Source organism: Salvelinus namaycush, chromosome 7, assembly GCF_016432855.1.
Source record: "Salvelinus namaycush isolate Seneca chromosome 7, SaNama_1.0, whole genome shotgun sequence".
Taxonomy (NCBI): domain Eukaryota; kingdom Metazoa; phylum Chordata; class Actinopteri; order Salmoniformes; family Salmonidae; genus Salvelinus; species Salvelinus namaycush.
The window spans coordinates 1871389-1896137 of NC_052313.1; the positions used below are offsets into that span (position 1 = coordinate 1871389).

At 49.6% G+C, this 24749-nt stretch overlaps 1 protein-coding gene across 2 annotated transcripts in view; it reads right to left on the bottom strand.

Moving 5' to 3' along the window:
* LOC120050903 (rho GTPase-activating protein 29-like) overlaps positions 1-24749 on the bottom strand; it is a 107652-nt gene that overhangs the window by 34429 nt on the left and 48474 nt on the right. For both annotated transcript variants that reach the window (XM_038997425.1, XM_038997424.1), the window contains exon 3: positions 3411-3554. In XM_038997425.1, the coding sequence (XP_038853353.1) occupies positions 3411-3554 (144 nt within the window). The remainder of the gene's footprint in view (positions 1-3410; positions 3555-24749) is intronic.

Sequence of the window (24749 nt, forward strand, 5' to 3'; positions counted from 1 at the left end):
CTTCATTCAGGTCATGATGGTAGATGCTTCATTTAGGCCATGATGATAGATGCTTCATTCAGGTCATGATGATAGATGCTTCATTCAGGTCATGATGATAGATGCTTCATTCAGGCCATGATGATAGATGCTTCATTCAGGTCATGATGATAGATGCTTCATTCAGGTCATGATGGTAGATGCTTCATTCAGGTCATGATGGTAGATGCTTCATTTAGGCCATGATGATAGATGCTTCATTCAGGTCATGATGATAGATGCTTCATTCAGGTCATGATGATAGATGCTTCATTCAGGTCATGATGATAGATGCTTCATTCAGGTCATGATGATAGATGTTATGTGATAAGGTATCTGAGAAGGACCTATCTTAGCTGCATGGGTGATACTAGACTTTGCATAACGGACGACGTATTCTCTTTGTATACATTTAATTCATTTTCTCATTGTAACCACACCTTTACTGGCCTCGTTATAACTACGTACAGCAGGGTTTCCCAAACTCGGTCCTAACGTTCACTCTGTCTCTGTCCTACCTACACACAATAGTTCCTTCAGTTCTGTTTGAAATGAACCCAGGCTGCATACTGTAGTGTAAACCAAGCCTTGGGATCCACTTGGGTTCAATAAGAATACATTTAGAGTGGAAGGAAAAAAGAGATATTGATAACACGCACGCAAGCGCACACACACACACACACACACACACGCACGCAAGCACACACACACGCAAGCACACACACAAAGTAAACAGACAAAAACCCATCATGCACATACAACCATGCACTTTGCATGGACACACACACACACACACACGCACGCAAGCACACACACAAAGTAAACAGACAAAAACCCATCATGCACATACAACCATGCACTTTGCATGGACACACCCACCCACCCACCCACCCACCCACCCACACACCCACACACACACACACACACACACACACACACACACACACACACCTCCCCAGCCGTTTCTCTCCAGGTCAGAGTGTCACCGAACTTTGCTCTGCCAAAAGAATGCTGCCAAACCAGTCTGCTTTGCAATGTAAATTGGGCCAAGGTATACTCTACACTGAGATTCTTGTGCACAGGCCAAGTGAAGAATTGCCCTCCATGGCTGATCATAATCTCTGGGAGAAAGGAAGGAGAGGAGTGGGAGTCTTCATGTTCCATCAGGACAGAAAGACAAAGCACAAAGACTTCATTATTTGAGTCAAACAAACTCTTTTCCCTCCAACCACAAAAAAATATGTTAACATTCTTCTTTTTTTTTTATGGCCAAATAATATATTTCCATGCAAATGTATGTATTCCAAATACATTTACAAATGTATGTCACACACTAATATACATTTCAAATCTTTTTAATTATGTTTTTTTTCCTGTATGGTTGGATTCAATAGGTCATCAATATAATGTCAAATTAAGGTGCGGGGCGTTCGGTTTGCCTGCTGGGGGGGGCAAATATATATATACACTGCTCAAAAAAATAAAGGGAACACTTAAACAACACAATGTAACTCCAAGTCAATCACACTTCTGTGAAATCAAACTGTCCACTTAGGAAGCAACACTGATTGACAATAAATTTCACATGCTGTTGTGCAAATGGAATAGACAAAAGGTGGAAATTATAGGCAATTAGCAAGACACCCCCAATAAAGGAGTGATTCTGCAGGTGGTGACCACAGACCACTTCTCAGTTCCTATGCTTCCTGGCTGATGTTTTGGTCACTTTTGAATGCTTTCACTCTAGTGGTAGCATGAGACGGAGTCTACAACCCACACAAGTGGCTCAGGTAGTGCAGCTCATCCAGGATGGCACATCAATGCGAGCTGTGGCAAGAAGGTTTGCCGTGTCTGTCAGCGTAGTGTCCAGAGCATGGAGGCGCTACCAGGAGACAGGCCAGTACATCAGGAGACGTGGAGGAGGCCGTAGGAGGGCAACAACCCAGCAGCAGGACCGCTACCTCCGCCTTTGTGCAAGGGGGAGCACTGCCAGAGCCCTCCAAATGACCTCCAGCAGTACTTATAAATACTATAAATACTTATATAAATACTTATTTTCCACCATAATTTGCAAATAAATTCATAAAAAATCCGACAATGTGATTTTCTGGATTTTTTTTCTTATTTTGTCTGTCATAGTTGAAGTGTACCTATGATGAAAATTACAGGCCTCTCATCTTTTTAAGTGGGAGAACTTGCACAATTGGTGGCTGACTAAATACTTTTTTGCCCCACTGTATACGAATTCAGATTTCTAAAAATGACAATAATACATGGTCTGTATTTATAAGTCGGGGGTTTGAATCCATGCTGTGGGTGATATTTGAGCAAAGTTTAAAGTCAATTCATCCCCAAAGGCCTGCTGCAAATACAACCCCTAGTTGTGCTACAGAGACATAAATGCTGTCCCTGTTAATGCTTTGAGCACATACCTTCTTCCAGACCTAACCAGCTGAGGGAGTTAGGAATGCATAGAGTGTAAGCTGTTAGGGAGGGAGACAGAGAAACAGAGAGACAGGGAGATAGGGTGTCAGGGAGACAGGGTGTCAGGGAGACAAGGTGTCAGGGAGACAGAGTGTCAGGGAGACAGAGTGTCAGGGAGACAGGGTGTCAGGGAGACAGAGTGTCAGGGAGACAGAGTGTCAGGGAGACAGGGTGTCAGGGAGACAGAGTGTCAGGGAGACAGGGTGTCAGGGAGACAGGGTGTCAGGGAGACAGAGTGTCAGGGAGACAGGGTGTCAGGGAGACAGGGTGTCAGGGAGACAGAGTGTCAGGGAGACCGAGTGTCAGGGAGACAGAGTGTCAGGGAGACAGGGTGTCAGGGAGACAGAGTGTCAGGGAGACAGAGTGTCAGGGAGACAGAGTGTCAGGGAGATAGGGTGTCAGGGAGACAGGGTGTCAGGGAGACAGAGTGTCAGGGAGACCGAGTGTCAGGGAGACAGAGTGTCAGGGAGACAGGGTGTCAGGGAGACAGGGTGTCAGGGAGACAGGGTGTCAGGGAGACAGGGTGTCAGGGAGACAGAGTGTCAGGGAGACAGGGTGTCAGGGAGACAGAGTGTCAGGGAGACAGGGTGTCAGGGAGACAGGGTGTCAGGGAGACAGGGTGTCAGGGAGACAGGGTGTCAGGGAGACAGGGTGTCAGGGAGACAGGGTGTCAGGGAGACAGAGTGTCAGGGAGACAGAGAGTAAGGGAGACAGGGAGACAGAAATAGAGACAGAATTAGAGAGACAGAATTAGAGAGACAGGGAGACAGAAATAGAGAAACATAGAGACAGGGAGACCGAGACAAAGAGACAGGGTGTGTGTGAGCCATGTAAGAGAGGGAGATAGGGAGACACGGAGTCGGGGTGTGTGTGAAACGTGTTTCTATGTCCTAGCGAGTGCTGCTCACCTTTGACCTGTGCGATGACGGTGCCTGCAGCACTGAGGATGTCGACAGAGTTGAGGGTCTGGTGTTTGTTGATGACGGCCTTCAACACACGCAGCAGCTCCCCCAGACGCTCATGGACCACCTGGTGAAGACAGTCCTGGTGATCTGGAGGACAAACAGACACAGAGACAAGACTGTTAGTGACCCATCTCATCTCTGTAACACTTTATTACAGGTGTTTGTCCTAGGGCTGCACGATTTATCGAATTCAGGTCGAAATTGTGATTTTGACATGTGCAATATCCTCCCTTTGACACTGTTAATACAACAAAAACTAGACAGTGGTACCTCCTACAATGAGATGCGCTAGACTCTCTACATGCACAGAGGATGCTGACCAATCACAAGTGGGCTCTCTCACTCTCTGCATGGCATACACATGCTGGCCAATCACAATTGTCCCCACTTAAGAGTGCTCAGTTAGAAAGGGCTTCACAGTGAGGGTCGGAAAAATTTGATTTGATTTGGAAAAATGAGTGCTGCTCGTGCTGACGAGAAGGTCCATTTGGTGCCGAAGAAGGGAGCATATTCAGTGGTATGGCATTATTTCGGCTACAGGCGAACCGAGGTCAACCAAATGTAAGTGTTGTGCAAAAAGTGCCTCAGAGTTGTGAACACGACACATTTATTCAATACATTTGAAGAACCACCATCCCCTACTTTACAACGATCAAGAGGCAACACGACACATTTATTCAATACATTTGAAGAACCACCATCCCCTACTTTACAACGATCAAGAGGCAACACGACACATTTATTCAATACATTTGAAGAACCACCATCCCCTACTTTACAACGATCAAGAGGCAACACGACACATTTATTCAATACATTTGAAGAACCACCATCCCCTACTTTACAATGATCAAGAGGCAACACGACACATTTATTCAATACATTTGAAGAACCACCATCCCCTACTTTACAACGATCAAGAGGCAACACGACACATTTATTCAATACATTTGAAGAACCACCATCCCCTACTTTACAACGATCAAGAGGCAACACGACACATTTATTCAATACATTTGAAGAACCACCATCCCCTACTTTACAACGATCAAGAGGCAACACGACACATTTATTCAATACATTTGAAGAACCACCATCCCCTACTTTACAACGATCAAGAGGCAACACGACACATTTATTCAATACATTTGAAGAACCACCATCCCCTACTTTACAACGATCGCAAGGTGAAAAAAGACCCTCAGTGACAACCAGCCATCTACGTTAAGCAGGCATTGATTGCCGATGTGTTTGCATTGTAACTCCCTACGTAAAAAAAACATCCCACAGACACACAGAAATGACCGAGGCCAAAGACCTGGTTCCTATTTACACAGTCAGCAAAAGACTGCTTCAAGAAGATGATCAACAAGCTGGACAAGAGATACAAGATTTCATCTCGCAGATATTTCTCCCAAGTCGACATCCCAACACTGTCTAACGCAATTAAGGGAGTTGAAAGGTCAAGTGGAACAACAGAGCCCTACAGTAGTTTGACAGTACACTGTATTGTTAAGGAGTTTCAACTGAAAGGTCGGTACTTGAGGACATCATAAGCTACTTGCCCGAAGATCACAGGGAGAAAACATGTCTCTGGGGTTGAGAGAAACTTTAGCCGCCTGGGGCCTGAATGAGGAGCAGCCAGTGTGCATGAAGATAACGGTGCAAACGTGGTAACGGCCATCACCGTTGACGACTGGACCAAACGTGGTAACGGCCATCACCGTTGACGACTGGACCAAACGTGGTAACGGCCATCACCGTTGACGACTGGACCAAACGTGGTAACGGCCATCACCGTTGACGACTGGACCAAACGTGGTAAAGGCCATCACCGTTGACGACTGGACCAAACGTGGTAACGGCCATCACCGTTGACGACTGGACCAAACGTGGTAAAGGCCATCACCGTTGACGACTGGACCAAACGTGGTAAAGGCCATCACCGTTGACGACTGGACCAAACGTGGTAAAGGCCATCACCGTTGACGACTGGACCAAACGTGGTAAAGGCCATCACCGTTGACGACTGGACCAAACGTGGTAAAGGCCATCACCGTTGACGACTGGACCAAACGTGGTAAAGGCCATCACCGTTGACGACTGGACCAAACGTGGTAAAGGCCATCACCGTTGACGACTGGACCAAACGTGGTAAAGGCCATCACCGTTGACGACTGGACCAAACGTGGTAAAGGCCATCACCGTTGACGACTGGACCAAACGTGGTAAAGGCCATCACCTTTGACGACTGGACCAAACGTGGTAAAAGCCATCACCGTTGACGACTGGACCAAACGTGGTAAAGGCCATCACCGTTGACGACTGGACCAAACGTGGTAAAGGCCATCATGTTGACGACTGAACCAAACGTGGTAAAGGCCATCACCGTTGACGACTGGACCAAACGTGGTAAAGGCCATCACCGTTGACGACTGGACCAAACGTGGTAAAGGCCATCACGTTGACGACTGGACCAAACGTGGTAAAGGCCATCACCGTTGACGACTGGACCAAACGTGGTAAAGGCCATCACCGTTGACGACTGGACCAAACGTGGTAAAGGCCATCACGTTGACGACTGGACCAAACGTGGTAAAGGCCATCACCGTTAATGACTGAACCAAACGTGGTAAAGGCCATCACCGTTGACGACTGGACCAAACGTGGTAAAGGCCATCACCGTTAATGACTGGACCAAACGTGGTAAAGGCCATCACGTTGATGACTGGACCAAACGTGGTAAAGGCCATCACGTTGATGACTGGACCAAACGTGGTAAAGGCCATCACGTTGATGACTGGACCAAACGTGGTAAAGGCCATCACCGTTGACGACTGGACCAAACGTGGTAAAGGCCATCACGTTGACGACTGAACCAAACGTGGTAAAAGCCATCACCGTTGATGACTGGACCAAACGTGGTAAAGGCCATCACGTTGATGACTGGACCAAACGTGGTAAAGGCCATCACGTTGATGACTGGACCAAACGTGGTAAAGGCCATCACGTTGATGACTGGACCAAACGTGGTAAAGGCCATCACGTTGATGACTGGACCAAACGTGGTAAAGACCATCACGTTGATGACTGGACCAAACGTGGTAAAGGCCATCACCGTTGACGACTGGACCAAACGTGGTAAAGGCCATCACCTTTAATGACTGGACCAAACGTGGTAAAGGCCATCACCGTTGACGACTGGACCAAACGTGGTAAAGGCCATCACCGTTGACGACTGGACCAAACGTGGTAAAGGCCATCACCGTTGATGACTGAACCAAACGTGGTAAAGGCCATCACCGTTGACGACTGGACCAAACGTGGTAAAGGCCATCACCGTTGACGACTGGACCAAACGTGGTAAAGGCCATCACGTTGACGACTGGACCAAACGTGGTAAAGGCCATCACGTTGACGACTGGACCAAACGTGGTAAAGGCCATCACCGTTGACGACTGGACCAAACGTGGTAAAGGCCATCACCGTTGACGACTGGACCAAACGTGGTAAAGGCCATCACCGTTGACGACTGGACCAAACGTGGTAAAGGCCATCACCTTTGACGACTGGACCAAACGTGGTAAAGCCCATCATGTTAATGACTGGACCAAACGTGGTAAAGGCCATCACCGTTAATGACTGGACCAAACGTGGTAAAGGCCATCACCTTTGACGACTGGACCAAACATGCTAAAGGCCATCACCTTTGATGACTGGACCAAACGTGGTAAAGGCCATCACCGTTGATGACTGGACCTAACTCCAATGTTTTGGATACAGGCTGCACCTTGGTAGGCTATGTGTTACATGTTTTTAAGGCACTTTGGTTTAATTACAATTATAATAATGACTGAGCCTACTTACAGTGCATTCGGGAATGTATTCAGACCCCTTGACTTTTTCCACATTTTGTTACATTACAGTCTTATTCTAAAATGGATCAAATTTATTTTTTCCCCCATCAATCTACACACAATACCCCAGGCTGTATCACATCCGGCCGTGATTGGGAGTCCAATAGGGCGGCAAACAATTGGCCCAGCATCGTCCGGGTTTGGCCGGGGTAGGCAGCCATTGTAAAATAAGAATTTGTTCTTAACTGACTTGCCTAGTTAAATAAAGGTTAAATAAAAAAATTAGTGCTGCTTCTAAAACAGAGTTTTAGAAAATGTTGTTAATTCGTAAAAAATACATCTCTCATTCTTCTCTGCAGATCCTCTCGAGCTCTGTCAGGTTGGATGGGGAGTGTCGCTGCACAGCTATTTTCAGGTCTGTCCAGCGATGTTCGATCAGGTTCAAGTCCGGGCTCTGACTGGTCCACACAAGGACATTCAGAGACTTGTCCCGAAGCCACTCCTGCATTGTCTTGGCTGTGTGCTTAGGGTCGTTGTCCTGTTGGAAGGTGAACCTTCACCCCAGTCTGAGGTCCTGAGCTCTCTGGAGCAGGTTTTCAACAAGGATCTCTGTACTTTGCTCCGTTCATCTTTCCCTCGATCCTGACTAGTCTCCCAGTCCCTGCCGCTGAAAAACATCCCCACAGCATGACCTCCATGCGTCACTGTAGGGATAGTGCCAGGTTTCCTCCAGACGTGACACTTGGCATTCAAGCCAAAGAGTTCAATCTTGGTTTCATCAGACCAGAGAATCTTGTTTGTCTGAGAGTCAGTTAGGTGCCTTTTGGCAAACTCCAAGAAGGTTGTCATGTGTCTTTTACTGAGGAGTTGCTTCCGTCTGGCCACTCTACCATAAAGGCCTGATTGGTGGAGTGCTGCAGAGATGGTTGTCCTTCTGGAAGGTTCTCCCATCTCCACGGAGGAACTCTAGAGCTCTGTCAGAGTGACCATCAGGTTCTTGGTAACCTCCCTGACCAAGGCCCTTCTCCCCCGATTTCTCAGTCTGGCCGGGTGGCCTGCTTTAGGAAGAGTCTTGGTGGTTCCAAACATCTTCCATTTAAGAATGATGGAGGCCACTGTGTTCTTGGACCTTCAATGCTGCAGAAATGTTTTGGTACCCTTCCACAGATCTGTGCCTCGACACAATCCTGTCTTGGAGCTCTACGGACAATTCCTTCAACCTCATGGCTTGGTTTTTGCTCTGACATGCACTGTCAACTATAGGACCTTATATAGACAGGTGTGTGCCTTTCCAAATCATGTCCAATCAATTGAACCTACCACAAGTGGACTCCGATCATGTTGTAGAAACATCTCAAGGATGATCAATGGAAACAGGATGCACCTGAGTTTTTTTGTTTTTATAAATTTGCAAACATGTCTAAAAACCTGTTTTCACTTTGTCATTATGGGGTATTGTGTGTAGATTACTGAGGATATGTTTTATTTAATCCATTTTAGAATAAGGCTGTAACAAAATGTGGAAAAATTCAAGGGGTATGAATACTGTCTCCTCTCCAATCTCTCTCTATATACAGTATATACTGTCTATTCACCTCTATTCTCTGGAAGGAAAAATATCACAAAGGAGAGAGAGCGAGAAATAGAGAGAGATTGGAGAGGAGACAGAGTGGAGAGAAAGGAGAGATAGAGGAGACAGAGAGAGAGAGAGCGAGCGAGAAAGGAGACACCCTGCATCCCACTGCTAGATGGGAGACCAGATGCTGCTGGAAGTGGTGTTGGAGGACCAGTAGGAGGCACTCTTTCCTCTGGTCCCCCAAAAAATCCCAATGCCCCAGGGCAGTGATTGGGGACTTTGCCCTGTGTAGGGTACCGTCTTTCAGATGGGTCGTTACACGGGTGTCCTGACTCTCTGTGGTCACTAAAGATCCCATGGCACTTATCATAAGAGTAGGGGTGTTAACCCTGGTGTCCTGGCTAAATTCCCAATCTGACCCACATACCATCATGGCTACCTTATCAACACCAGCTTGGCTCATTTATCAACACTAATTGGCTCATTTATCCCCCCTCCTCTCCCCTGTAACTATTCCCCAGGTCGTTGCTGTAAATGAGAACGTGTTCTCAGTCAACTTACCTGGTAAGATAAGGGTTAAATAAATCATACTAATTTGAGAAACAGTTGCTTTCTGACTACATAGAAGGGTATGTGCTTGGCCACCAGACCATTAAGTAGACACACATTTGTGATTTTAGAGGCCTTAGCAAACTCCTTGGAGACCGTAAATGTGACTACCTGATAACTAATGCATAAATACACATGACCTGGTGTGGTCTTTCTGTAATTAGTGGTTAGTCAGTTAGATATCCTATATGTGTAGTAGTGTGTACACACATCCAGAATAAAACAGACCATTATGCTAATGCTACAGCGCTGCCTGGCTCTATCGATGATAAGAACAAGACTACTTTAGTATTCAACCAGCTTGATAGTGTACACATCACATAGTTAGAGGATGAGCTCATTAGAAGGCAGCTGAATGGGAGGACAGAATGATCTAACAGTGTCCAGATGCTTGTACAACTCCCTCAACGGTTTTCATTCACCGCTGCAGGCCAGTGAATAGGATAGTAACACCGTCTGACAGCCTAGTAGGACGGACCCATAACTGTTTTTACCCAGAACCCAGTGAAACTGAGAGCCACAGAGAAGGTCAGAGTCAACACCAACACACACACACACACACCACACACACACACCCACACCACACACACACACACCAACACCACACACACCAACCAACACACACACACACACACACACACACCCACACCAACACACCCACACCAACACACCCACACCAACACACCAACACACCACACACACACCAACACACAGGCCTGTCAAAGCCACATTTGTGCTGACAGTGGCCCCAGGTTACCCTGCTCATGGTAAAGGGGATCAGGGTCGTCCCTGGTTACCCTGCTTATGGTAAAGTGGATCAGGGTCGTCCCTGGTTACCCTGCTTATGGTAAAGTGGATCAGGGTCGTCCCTGGTTACCCTGCTTATGGTAAAGTGGATCAGGGTCGTCCCTGGTTACCCTGCTCATGGTAAAGTGGATCAGGGTCGTCCCTGGTTACCCTGCTCATGGTAAAGTGGATCAGGGTCGTCCCTGGTTACCCTGCTTATGGTAAAGTGGATCAGGGTCGTCCCTGGTTACCCTGCTTATGGTAAAGTGGATCAGGGTCGTCCCTGGTTACCCTGCTTATGGTAAAGTGGATCAGGGTCGTCCCTGGTTACCCTGCTCATGGTAAAGTGGATCAGGGTCGTCCCTGGTTACCCTGCTCATGGTAAAGTGGATCAGGGTCGTCCCTGGTTACCCTGCTTATGGTAAAGTGGATCAGGGTCGTCCCTGGTTACCCTGCTTATGGTCAAGTGGATCAGGGTCGTCCCTGGTTACCCTGCTTATGGTCAAGTGGATCAGGGTCGTCCCTGGTTACCCTGCTTATGGTAAAGTGGATCAGGGTCGTCCCTGGTTACCCTGCTTATGGTAAAGTGGATCAGGGTCGTCCCTGGTTACCCTGCTTATGGTCAAGTGGATCAGGGTCGTCCCTGGTTACCCTGCTTATGGTCAAGTGGATCAGGGTCGTCCCTGGTTACCCTGCTTATGGTAAAGTGGATCAGGGTCGTCCCAGGTTACCCTGCTCATGGTAAAGGGGATCAGGGTCGTCCCTGGTTACCCTGCTTATGGTAAAGTGGATCAGGGTCGTCCCTGGTTACCCTGCTTATGGTAAAGTGGATCAGGGTCGTCCCTGGTTACCCTGCTTATGGTAAAGTGGATCAGGGTCGTCCCTGGTTACCCTGCTCATGGTAAAGTGGATCAGGGTCGTCCCTGGTTACCCTGCTTATGGTAAAGTGGATCAGGGTCGTCCCTGGTTACCCTGCTTATGGTAAAGGGGATCAGGGTCGTCCCTGGTTACCCTGCTTATGGTAAAGGGGATCAGGGTCGTCCCAGGTTACCCTGCTTATGGTAAAGGGGATCAGGGTCGTCCCTGGTTACCCTGCTTATGGTAAAGGGGATCAGGGTCGTCCCTGGTTACCCTGCTTATGGTAAAGTGGATCAGGGTCGTCCCTGGTTACCCTGCTCATGGTAAAGGGGATCAGGGTCGTCCCTGGTTACCCTGCTTATGGTAAAGTGGATCAGGGTCGTCCCTGGTTACCCTGCTCATGGTAAAGGGGATCAGGGTCGTCCCTGGTTACCCTGCTTATGGTAAAGGGGATCAGGGTCGTCCCTGGTTACCCTGCTTATGGTAAAGGGGATCAGGGTCGTCCCTGGTTACCCTGCTCATGGTAAAGTGGATCAGGGTTGTCCCTGGTTACCCTGCTTATGGTAAAGTGGATCAGGGTCGTCCCTGGTTACCCTGCTCATGGTAAAGGGGATCAGGGTCGTCCCTGGTTACCCTGCTTATGGTAAAGGGGATCAGGGTCGTCCCTGGTTACCCTGCTCATGGTAAAGTGGATCAGGGTCGTCCCTGGTTACCCTGCTCATGGTAAAGTGGATCAGGGTCGTCCCTGGTTACCCTGCTCATGGTAAAGGGGATCAGGGTCGTCCCTGGTTACCCTGCTCATGGTAAAGGGGATCAGGGTTGTCCCTGGTTACCCTGCTCATGGTAAAGGGGATCAGGGTCGTCCCTGGTTACCCTGCTCATGGTAAAGGGGATCAGGGTTGTCCCTGGTTACCCTGCTTATGCCCCACGAGACAGAGGCTCTTCCTTCTCTAGAAGAGGGATGGTGGGAACCTCATAATGCCCCATAATGCGTCATGTTGCTTGAACATTACGTCCACGGCATCCTAGATTAAGCTAATTAACAGGACATTACATTGAGTCCATAGGCTCAACAGGACAATATACAGAGGCTGGCGGTTTAACCCTGCGCCTCCCTGTTAGAGAGGAGCACAAACCCTGCGCCTCCCTGTTAGAGAGGAGCACAAACCCTGCGCCTCCCTGTTAGAGAGGAGCACAAACCCTGCGCCTCCCTGTTAGAGAGGAGCACAAACCCTGCGCCTCCTTGTTAGAGAGGAGCACAAACCCTGCGCCTCCCTGTTAGAGAGGAGCACAATGGGGTAGAGCCCTGTTCCCACCAGGGACCTCAGGCTACACACACTTCTCCCCAGTATAGGGGGAATAGACCTCTAACTGTTGCAGCCACCGACCGGAGGGACTTAGATCACAATGGATGAGAGGAAGAGTTTCACCATGAAAACAAGACTACTGGAACAGAAAGATTTGCTTAGTTTCACTCACTGTGCAAACATTTAGAGCATAACAACAACTATGAGATTTGGTAAAAGGAGAAACAACAAAACAACAGCTATAGCACGCTATCTGCAGGGAAGTCATTTGTTTTCATTATGCAGGAAACTCATCAGTTTGCTGAGAAGTCTGTTTGAGTGGGAAAAGCTTCCCTTTTGTCTCAGAGGCCATTTGCAAACAGTGGGGCCTGTCTCCTTGTGCGCCTGCCTGCCACATGAAGCATTTATGGAACAATAAATCACAACGCCAGCTCACAGAAGGAAGGAGAGAGAGATAGAGATATAGAGGGGAGGGAGGGAAGGAAGGAAGGAAGGAAGGAAGGAAGGAAGGAAGGAAGGAAGGAAGGAAGGAAGGAAGGAAGGAAGGAAGGAAGGAAGGAAGGAAGGAAGGAAGGAAGGAAGGAAGGAAGGAAGGAAGGAAGGAAGGATGAGAGGGATGTTGGGGTTCCCTCCCCTGGGTTTTGTCCCAAACTTGCCCATTTAAACCCACATCCAAGCTTAGCCAGGTTATGGGAGAACAGAGAGACATTCCATAGAACTCTCTGTTAGGAAAATAAACTATAGGGATCAGTCTGCCATTCCCAAGGAAGAGGCCAGGGATCAGGTGTGAGAGAGGAGGCCTTGCCTGGGGTCAGGGATCAGGAGTGAGAGAGGAGGCCTTGCCTGGGGTCAGGAGTGAGAGAGGAGGCCTTGCCTGGGGTCAGGAGTGAGAGAGGAGGCCTTGCCTGGGGTCAGGGATCAGGAGTGAGAGAGGAGGCCTTGCCTGGGGTCAGGGATCAGGAGTGAGAGAGGAGGCCTTGCCTGGGGTCAGGGATCAGGAGTGAGAGAGGAGGCCTTGCCTGGGGTCAGGGATCAGGAGTGAGAGAGGAGGCCTGAGGTCAGGGATCAGGAGTGAGAGAGGAGGCCTTGCCTGCACCCCATTGCCACATTTTAACTTCATTAGCATCATGGAAACCACTGCATTCCAGCCTGGCTGTGTCTCTTGATAGGAAGTAGGGTGAAAGCAAGGGAGTGAGTGGGGGATCCATTATAAAACACATTGTTGGATTCACACATTCACTATCGAAATGGCACCTCAACACGAAAAAACATTTCCCTCGAAATGGCACCTCAACACGAAAAAACATTTCCCTCGAAATGGCACCTCAACACGAAAAAACATTTCCCTCGAAATGGCACCTCAACACGAAAAAACATTTCCAGCCTCTCCAGGCAGCTATCTAATGAGTTAGGCATTAAAATAGACCTTTCTTTCATTCACAGCTGTTTTGTTACTCAAAAGGCCTGAGTGATCCTATGTATGGATCAACCACGCCATAGGCTCCATATCACAGACTCCTATAGCGGTGATTCCACTCAAATAGTAACTTCACACAGACAAATTAATTACAATGCCATTTGCATTCCCTAAGAACACTCCTTACATAAAGGTAAGACAATGTTGGGAAATATGCCCCAAATCTCCCTCTATCCCTCTCCCTGGTCCTTTTTATATCAATGAGCTGCTGCTTTCTGTCACACCGAACTTGCCTGTCTGTCACACTGAGCTGGCCTGTCTGTCACACTGAGCTGGCCTGTCTGTCACACTGAGCTGGCCTGTCTGTCACACTGAGCTGGCCTGTCTGTCACACTGAGCTCGCCCGTCTGTCACACTGAGCTCGCCCGTCTGTCACACTGAGCTCGCCCGTCTGTCACACTGAGCTGGCCCGTCTGTCACACTGAGCTTGCCTGTCTGTCACACTGAACTTGCCTGTCTGTCACACTGAGCTTGCCTGTCTGTCACACTGAGCTTGCCTGTCTGTCACACTGAGCTTGCCTGACTGTCACACTGAGCTTGCCTGTCTGTCACACTGAGCTTGCCTGTCTGTCACACTGAGCTTGCCTGTCTGTCACACTGAGCTTGCCTGTCTGTCACACTGAGCTTGCCTGACTGTCACACTGAGCTTGCCTGTCTGTCACACTGAGCGAAGACAGGCAACCTTTTTCTCCTGAACCCCTCCTCTACTCGCCCTCCTCTACCTCTACTCCCCCTCCTCTACCTCTACTCGCCCTCCTCTACCTCTACTCGCCCTCCTCTACCTCTACTCGCCCTCCTCTACCTCTACTCGCCCTCCTCTGCCTCTACTCGCCCTCCTCTGCCTCTACCTCTACTCGCCCTCCTCTACTCGCCCTCCTCTACACGCCCTCCTCTACCTCTACTCGCCCTCCTCTACTCACCCTCCTCTACTCACCCTCCTCTACCTCTACTCACCCTCCTCTACCTCTACTCACCCTCCTCTACCTCTACTCGCCCTCCTCTACTCGCCCTCCTCTACCTCTACTCGCCCTCCTCTACCTCTACTCGCCCTCCTCTACCTCTACTCGCCCTCCTCTACTCACCCTCATCTACCTCTACTCGCCCTCCTCCTCGCCCTCCTCTACCTCTACTCCCCCTCCTCTACCTCTATTCCCCCTCCTCTACCTCTACTCGCCCTCCTCTACTCGCCCTCCTCTACTCGCCCTCCTCTACCTCTACTCGCCCTCCTCTCCTCGCCCTCCTCTACCTCTACTCCCCCTCCTCTACCTCTACTCGCCCTCCTCTACCTCTACTCGCCCTCCTCTACTCCCCCTCCTCTACTCACCCTCATCTACCTCTACTCGCCCTCCTCCTCGCCCTCCTCTACCTCTACTCGCCCTCCTCTACCTCTACTCGCCCTCCTCTCCTCGCCCTCCTCTACCTCTACTCGCCCTCCTCTACCTCTACTCGCCCTCCTCTACCTCTACTGAACTGAACTTGCCTGTACTGTACACTGAACTTGCCTGTCTGTCACACTGAGCTCGCCCGTCTGTCACACTGAACTTGCCCGTCTGTCACACTGAGCTTGCCTGTCTGTCACACTGAGCTTGCCTGTCTGTCACACTGAGCGAAGACAGGCAACCTTTTTCTCCTGAACCCCTCCTCTACTCGCCCTCCTCTACCTCTACTCCCCCTCCTCTACCTCTACTCGCCCTCCTCTACCTCTACTCGCCCTCCTCTACCTCTACTCGCCCTCCTCTACCTCTACTCGCCCTCCTCTACCTCTACTCGCCCTCCTCTACCTCTACTCGCCCTCCTCTGCCTCTACCTCTACTCGCCCTCCTCTACTCGCCATCCTCTACCTCTACTCGCCCTCCTCTACTCGCCCTCCTCTACACGCCCTCCTCTACACGCCCTCCTCTACACGCCCTCCTCTACCTCTACTCGCCCTCCTCTACTCACCCTCCTCTACTCACCCTCCTCTACCTCTACTCGCCCTCCTCTACTCGCCCTCCTCTACCTCTACTCGCCCTCCTCTACCTCTACTCGCCCTCCTCTACCTCTACTCGCCCTCCTCTACCTCTACTCGCCCTCCTCTACCTCTACTCGCCCTCCTCTACTCGCCCTCCTCTACTCGCCCTCCTCTACCTCTACTCGCCCTCCTCTACCTCTACTCGCCCTCCTCTACTCGCCCTCCTCTACTCGCCCTCCTCTACCTCTACTCACCCTCATCTACCTCTACTCGCCCTCCTCCTCGCCCTCCTCTACCTCTACTCCCCCTCCTCTACCTCTACTCCCCCTCCTCTACCTCTACTCGCCCTCCTCTACTCGCCCTCCTCTACTCGCCCTCCTCTACCTCTACTCGCCCTCCTCTACCTCTACTCGCCCTCCTCTCCTCGCCCTCCTCTACCTCTACTCCCCCTCCTCTACCTCTACTCGCCCTCCTCTACCTCTACTCGCCCTCCTCTACTCCCCCTCCTCTACCTCTACTCGCCCTCCTCCTCGCCCTCCTCTACCTCTACTCGCCCTCCTCTACCTCTACTCGCCCTCCTCTCCTCGCCCTCCTCTACCTCTACTCCCCCTCCTCTACCTCTACTCGCCCTCCTCTACCTCTACTCGCCCTCCTCTACCTCTACTCGCCCTCCTCTACTCCCCCTCCTCTACTCGCCCTCCTCTACCTCTACTCGCCCTCCTCTACTCGCCCTCCTCTACTCGCCCTCCTCTACTCGCCCTCCTCTACCTCTACTCGCCCTCCACTACCTCTACTCGCCCTCTACTACCTCTACTCCCCCTCTAGTCTACTCCCCCTCTAGTCTACTCCCCCTCTACTACCTCTACTCGCCCTCCTCTACCTCTACTCGCCCTCCTCTACCTCTACTCGCCCTCCTCTACCTCTACTCGCCCTCCTCTACCTCTACTCGCCATCCTCTACTCGCCCTCCTCTACTCGCCCTCCTCTACCTCTACTCGCCCTCCTCTACCTCTACTCGCCCTCCTCTACCTCTACTCGCCCTCCTCTACCTCTACTCGCCCTCCTCTACTCGCCCTCCTCTACTCGCCCTCCTCTACTCGCCCTCCTCTACCTCTACTCGCCCTCCTCTACCTCTACTCGCCCTCCTCTACCTCTACTCGCCCTCCTCTACCTCTACTCGCCCTCCTCTACCTCTACTCGCCCTCCTCTACCTCTACTCGCCCTCCTCTACTCGCCCTCCTCTACTCGCCCTCCTCTACTCGCCCTCCTCTACTCGCCCTCCTCTACTCGCCCTCCTCTACTCGCCCTCCTCTACTCGCCCTCCTCTACTCGCCCTCCTCTACCTCTACTCGCCCTCCTCTACCTCTACTCGCCCTCCTCTACCTCTACTCGCCCTCCTCTACCTCTACTCGCCCTCCTCTACTCACCCTCATCTACCTCTACTCGCCCTCCTCTACTCGCCCTCCTCTACTCGCCCTCCTCTACCTCTACTCGCCCTCCTCTACCTCTACTCGCCCTCCTCTACTCGCCCTCCTCTACCTCTACTCGCCCTCCTCTACTCACCCTCCTCTACCTCTACTCGCCCTCCTCCTCGCCCTCCTCGACCTCTACTCGCCCACCTCTACTCGCCCTCCTCTACTCGCCCTCCTCTACTCGCCCTCCTCTACTCGCCCTCCTCTACTCGCCCTCCTCTACCTCTACTCGCCCTCCTCTACCTCTACTCGCCCTCCTCTACCTCTACTCGCCCTCCTCTACCTCTACTCGCCCTCCTCTACCTCTACTCGCCCTCCTCTACCTCTACTCGCCCTCCTCTACCTCTACTCGCCCTCCTCTACCTCTACTCGCCCTCCTCTACTCACCCTCATCTACCTCTACTCGCCCTCCTCCTCGCCCTCCTCTACCTCTACTCCCCCTCCTCTACCTCTACTCGCCCTCCTCTACTCGCCCTCCTCTACTCGCCCTCCTCTACCTCTACTCGCCCTCCTCTACCTCTACTCGCCCTCCTCTACCTCTACTCGCCCTCCTCTACCTCTACTCGCCCTCCACTACCTCTACTCGCCCTCCACTACCTCTACTCGCCCTCCACTACCTCTACTCGCCCTCCTCTACTCACCCTCCTCTACCTCTACTCGCCCTCCTCTACCTCTACTCCCCCTCTAGTCTACTCCCCCTCTACTACCTCTACCTCTACTCGCCCTCCACTACCTCTACTCGCCCTCCACTACCTCTACTCGCCCTCCACTACCTCTACTCCTCCACTACCTCTACTCCTCCACTACCTCTACTCCTCCACTACCTCTACTCCTCCACTACCTCTACTCCTCCACTACCTCTACTCCTCCACTACCTCTACTCCCCCTCTACTACCTCTACTCCCCCTCTAGTCTACTCCCCCTCTAGTCTACTCCCCCTCTACTACCTCTACCTCTACTCCCCCTCTAGTCCACTCCCCCTCTAGTCTACTCCTCCTCTACTACCTCTACCTCTACTCCCCCTCTAGTCTACTCCCCCTCTAGTCTACTCCCCCTCTACTACCTCTACCTCTACTCCCCCTCTAGTCCACTCCCCCTCTAGTCCACTCCCCCTCTAGTCCACTCCCCCTCTAGTCCACTCCCCCTCTAGTCCACTCCTACTTTACTCCCCCTCCTCTCCTACTCCCCTTCCTCTCCTACTCCCCTTCCTCTACTCCTGTTTGTGAGCCACTCTGAAACCTTGCTGATAACCAAGATAGGCTGGTATTAGCCAGATAGCTGAGACCGAGACTAGCGGCCCGCTCAGCGCTGCTGCCCTGTTTAGCATTGCCTAGGTAGCTCCACCAGCCCAGGGAGCTGGAGGCTTTCCAGAATGGGCTAACTGGACAGGCTCTTCAGCACACCTTTCAGTAGGGAGAATGGAGGCAAACTTTAACCTAGCATCGAGGATAAGACGACTTTGTTCAGCTTCGCTAGCATCCTAATCCTGAACAAATGGCGTTTGGATGGGAGGCTTGGACGGTTGACTTTTTCCTTGACCCGCTCAAATGCTATTAGCTCTCATTACTGACAGTGAAGAGGAGTTGCTGTTGCTGTTCATGGGAGGGTGGACCACACCAGTGAGATGTGTTGAACAACATGATCATTGGTAAAGTTGTCCATGGATTTTCTGTTTGGGCTTTTTCTCTCTCTCTCTGGGCTGGGCTGAGGGGGGCAGGGATAGGCTGGGCTGGGTTAGGCTGGGCTGGGTTAAGCTGGGCTGGGTTAGGCTGGGCGGAGCTGGGTTAGGTTGGGCTGGTCAGGGCATGGCTGGGTTGGGCTGGGCAGGGTTAGGCAGGGTTGGGTTAGCCAGGGTTGGGTTAGCCTGGGTTGGGCAGGGTTAGGCTAAGCAGGGCTGGGCTGGGTTAGGCTGGGCAGGGCTGGGTATATACCTGCTATTGAGTATAAACCTGCTATTGGCTCCAGGGAGAACACCTGCTATTGGCTCCAGGGAGAACACCTGCTATTGGCTCCTGGGAGAACACCTGCTATTGGCTCCTGGGAGAACACCTGCTATTGGCTCCTGGGAGAACACCTGCTATTGGCTCCTGGGAGAACACCTGCTATTGGCTCCTGGGAGAACACCTGCTATTGGCTCCTGCGAGAACACCTGCTATTGGCTCCTGGGAGAACACCTGCTATTGGCTCCTGGGAGAACGCCTGCTATTGGCTCCTGGGAGAACACCTGCTATTGGCTCCTGGGAGAACACCTGCTATTGGCTCCTGCGAGAACACCTGCTATTGGCTCCTGGGAGGTATTGTTCCCTCCAGAAGAAGATATTCAGACATGAGATGGGTTTGTTGTTGGGGCCGAAGCTTTGGCAGTTTCCTCACTCTATCCCCACTCGGGTACCCACTCCATCCCCTCCTCCCCCCTCCCTCCTTTTCTACACCAAACCAAGTTCTCATTTGGGTCCCCCGGGAAGGAGAGATCTTGGTCAGACGCTGTACGGTTTGTCCCAGCCACCCTCCACACTCAGTATGTTCACGTTGTGTTTACGTCGACTTCAAACAAGGATCCCCCTTCTTTCACGTAACAGCAACACTGAGTGGTTTCGTATGACATCTCCCAGTTCTCCCACCAGTCTCTCCAGTCTTCAGGTCTGCCTGACGATAACCAGTTATGAGTTCTTCACAGCGTGCCTCCTCTCTCACTACATGTAAACAAGGCTAATTATTCTGGACATCATAACTACACTTGAGCACCAAGTTAAGAGACACAATGTACTGTACGCAGTAACATACTAACATCACTTCCTTACTATTGTCCCCTGCTCCCCCACTCCGGCACTCAACGTTCCCGGTCTATTAGCCACCCGTCCTGGCAACACACATTTCGCACACCTGGCAACCGTCATTGCGCACACCTGCTACCCATCGTTATGCAAACCTGGACCATCACCACCCTTCATGATTATTATTAAACTCACCTTCTGCACCTGCTTCCTGACTTCAGGAGTATACGTTACAACCATATCGGACACATAACATCCCACTGAATTATCCAACCACTAGCTACTGTTTGGCTAGCAGACTCCATTTGCTCGCGTGTATTTAGAGTTAAGGCAAAGATTAGCCCTTCCTGGCTCCCGTCATGCATGTTGGCACATAGTGCAGGGTGTCAGATTAATTCTGCCTGGTCCTGGTACTTTGATCCAGCGTTCGGCTGGGAGTGGCAGATTGGAGGGGTCTCTTCATTACATTTGCCATCTTGGTTTCAAATCCTTATGCCGCGATCAGGTTCTAGTCAGAACTGGAAATTGTCCAACATGGTAAATTGTAGAAAGATGATCCTTAGTTTCTCACTTGGAAATGAAATCAGAAGCTCTACGCAAATAACTTACATTCATTTTAACTCTGAGATTGTGAGTTTCCGATAGCCAACGAGCGGGGCATTAATCCAAGATGGGAGGCATACAGGAAGTTATATGTGGGTTGAAGGGAGGGTTTTGTTGAACGTAATCTAAGAGTCAAATTGACCATCCTTTGTTTTCGGTAGTAAATGTATGATTGTATAAATAGATGTTATACCGTCCTTGTCCATACATAATAGTTATGAAGATATTAAATGATTGTTAAAGCTGAGATCTGCATAAAAGGAAGCAGAAACTGTTTGTTACTTTGTTGTTAATGTAACTTCACAAACGAATGTGGTAGTTTCATCAGTACAGATTCCAGCTTTAAAAACAGGAGAAACAAAGAACTGTGTTGCAAATACCTAAAATATGTCCGGTTTCAAAAAGGATGATCTGAATATGTCCGGTTTCAAAAAGGGATGATCTGAATATGTCCGGTTTCAAAAAGGGATGATCTGAATATGTCCGGTTTCAAAAAGGGATGATCTGAATACGTCCGGTTTCAAAAAGGGATGATCTGAATACGTCCGGTTTCAAAAAGGGATGATCTGAATACGTCCGGTTTCAAAAAGGGATGATCTGAATATGTCCGGTTTCAAAAAGGGATGATCTGAATATGTCCGGTTTCAAAAAGGGATGATCTGAATATGTCCGGTTTCAAAAAGGGATGATCTGAATATGTCCGGTTTCAAAAAGGGATGATCTGAATATGTCCGGTTTCAAAAAGGGATGATCTGAATATGTCCGGTTTCAAAAAGGGATGATCTGAATATGTCCGGTTTCAAAAAGGGATGATCTGAATACGTCCGGTTTCAAAAAGGGATGATCTGAATACGTCCGGTTTCAAAAAGGGATGATCTGAATACGTCCGGTTTCAAAAAGGGATGATCTGAATATGTCCGGTTTCAAAAAGGGATGATCTGAATATGTCCGGTTTCAAAAAGGGATGATCTGAATATGTCCGGTTTCAAAAAGGGATGATCTGAATATGTCCGGTTTCAAAAAGGGATGATCTGAATATGTCCGGTTTCAAAAGGGATGATCTGAATATGTCCGGTTTCAAAAAGGATGCTCTGAATATGTCCGGTTTCAAAAGGGATGATCTGAATATGTCCGGTTTCAAAAAGGGATGATCGGAATATGGTATGATCTGCATCCGTTCCCACACTCTTCAACTGGAGTACTGTGATGGGTAACAGTCAACAGGTGACTAGATGTTTGTCCAGGTAGATTGATATCCTGCTGTCCTCTCCAACCATCCTGCTCCCTCTGTTGACTACAGGAGACATGGGCTCACTTGGTCAGGAAGAAACAAATCATGTTTGTGCCCCGACCCCAATGTGTCTACTGTGGTGGCAGAGTAAATCTAGTTAGTGTTTTCATGTGTCGAGGCTCGAGTACGATCCATCAATCAAACAAACTAATTACAGAGGTTCAACGTCAGGAGTAGGCAGCATTTATCTGACTGAATTATCCATTTAGGCTGACAAAAGCTTATCAATAGTTTTTTTTTTTTAACTAACAAAAAACAATCCTTCTTTCCCCACAGGTGCAATCAATCCCATCCTGCAACCTAAGACATACTGTGTGTATCAGACACTCAACATGTTCTGCTCACACCTACTGTAATGGTTCAGGCCTAAACCACACAAAAACAACGAGACACTATGGAACACGAAGCTTTTACTATCTCATCCTGGAATATACAAGGTCTGAGGTCATCTGTCTTTGGCCTAAAGAGCAGGGACCTGGACTTCAAAGAAATCGGAAATACAGACATTGTCATTCTACAAGAAACACGGTACAAAGGAGACGGACCCACTGGTTGCCCTCTCGGTTACAGAGAGCTAGTAGTCCCATCCACCAAACTACCAGGTGGGTGGTATAAAGGAGACGGACCCACTGGTTGCCCTCTAGGTTACAGAGAGCTAGTAGTCCCATCCACCAAACTACCAGGTGGGTGGTATAGAGGAGATGGACCCACTGGTTGCCCTCTCGGTTACAGAGAGCTAGTAGTCCCATCCACCAAACTACCAGGTGGGTGGTATAGAGGAGATGGACCCACTGGTTGCCCTCTAGGTTACAGAGAGCTAGTAGTCCCATCCACCAAACTACCAGGTGGGTGGTATAGAGGAGATGGACCCACTGGTTGCCCTCTCGGTTACAGAGAGCTGGTAGTCCCATCCACCAAACTACCAGGTGGGTGGTATAGAGGAGATGGACCCACTGGTTGCCCTCTAGGTTACAGAGAGCTGGTAGTCCCATCCACCAAACTACCAGGTGGGTGGTATAGAGGAGATGGACCCACTGGTTGCCCTCTCGGTTACAGAGAGCTGGTAGTCCCATCCACCAAACTACCAGGTGGGTGGTATAGAGGAGATGGACCCACTGGTTGCCCTCTAGGTTACAGAGAGCTGGTAGTCCCATCCACCAAACTACCAGGTGGGTGGTATAGAGGAGACGGACCCACTGGTTGCCCTCTAGGTTACAGAGAGCTGGTAGTCCCATCCACCAAACTACCAGGTGGGTGGTATAGAGGAGATGGACCCACTGGTTGCCCTCTCGGTTACAGAGAGCTAGTAGTCCCATCCACCAAACTACCAGGTGTGAAACAGGGAAGAGACTCAGGTGGTATGCTCATTTGGTATAGAGCAGACCTAACCCACTCCATTAAATTAATCAAAACAGGAACATTTTACATCTGGCTAGAAATTAATAAGGAAATTATCTCAACAGAGAAAAATTTCCTCATGTGTGCTACCTATCTCCCCCCAATAGAATCCCCATACTTTAACGATGACAGCTTCTCCATGCTAGAGGGGGAGATCAGCAATTTCCAGCCTCAGGGACATGTACTTGTCTGTTGTGACCTAAATGCCAGAACTGGACAAGAACCTGACACCTTCAGCACACAGGGGGACAAACACCTACCTGGAGGTGACAGCATTCCTTCCCCCATAACCCATGACTGTATTCCCTCTCAAATATGCCCCCCTAGACACTACGACAACATAACCAACAAAAATAGGGGTGTCAGCCCACTGCTGCTTCTTCTACAGGCAGATGTGACCCCGCTTCCTCTGTTTAATATATTTCCATCCATGTAAATAAATACTCTGCCCACACTTCTATTTTTCAAACATTTTATTATACTTATACTTATAAAATATGCAGATAGACAGATTAAAAGTAAACTTATATCTGACAGTCAGCTTTCTAACTGTGCCCATAACTTTGGGACTTTAAAGTACTCCCAGAAGGCGTGTATTATTGAGTCATCGGCCCACACTTCAATCCCCCTACTGACAAGTGAATCTTGCAAAGCCGTTATACGTGATAACAAGGCCAAGGCCCTGGTTTATACAAAACAACAACAATTAAGCTAATGGAAGACATTTCAATCAGCTTATTAGTCATGAAGTTGAATGTAGAGTAGGTTATACTTCAAAATAAGTTTGTAAAAATCACACAATAGTACAACATTTACAGGCTGGAAAAGAATGGGACCATTTCTCATGTTCTGGTTCGTTTGTGGTTCAAATGTGGAGTAACTGCAACTAAATCTTCAAAAGGGTTTGTCTGACTAAGCAGGTTCAATTACAGTGGCTTTAAATACAGATCCACTCTCAGCGGCCATAACATCCTTTTTTTAACTGAATTTGTAAAACGACCACCAGTGAACAGTCCATCGGGGGAAAATTTTAAGGTGGTATTTCACAAGGGGTGATTTTGACCACAAATCACTCAAACAGCATTTAGGGCTTTTCTCAAAGGACCCACGAAAGAGACACTTTCCCATAAAGCTTTGGCATCGTGAAGGAGGAAGAACCAAAAAGAAAAGAGATGTGTTCTCTCTCGTACTGTACAACTTTACATTGAAACCAAATAACAAAAGCCTGACAGAAATGGGAAGAGAGAATATTGTAATTCCCAAAACCTTTCTGGAACGCTGCCATGACGATGTCAGAAATATTAGACAGAGAGTCTTACTACGT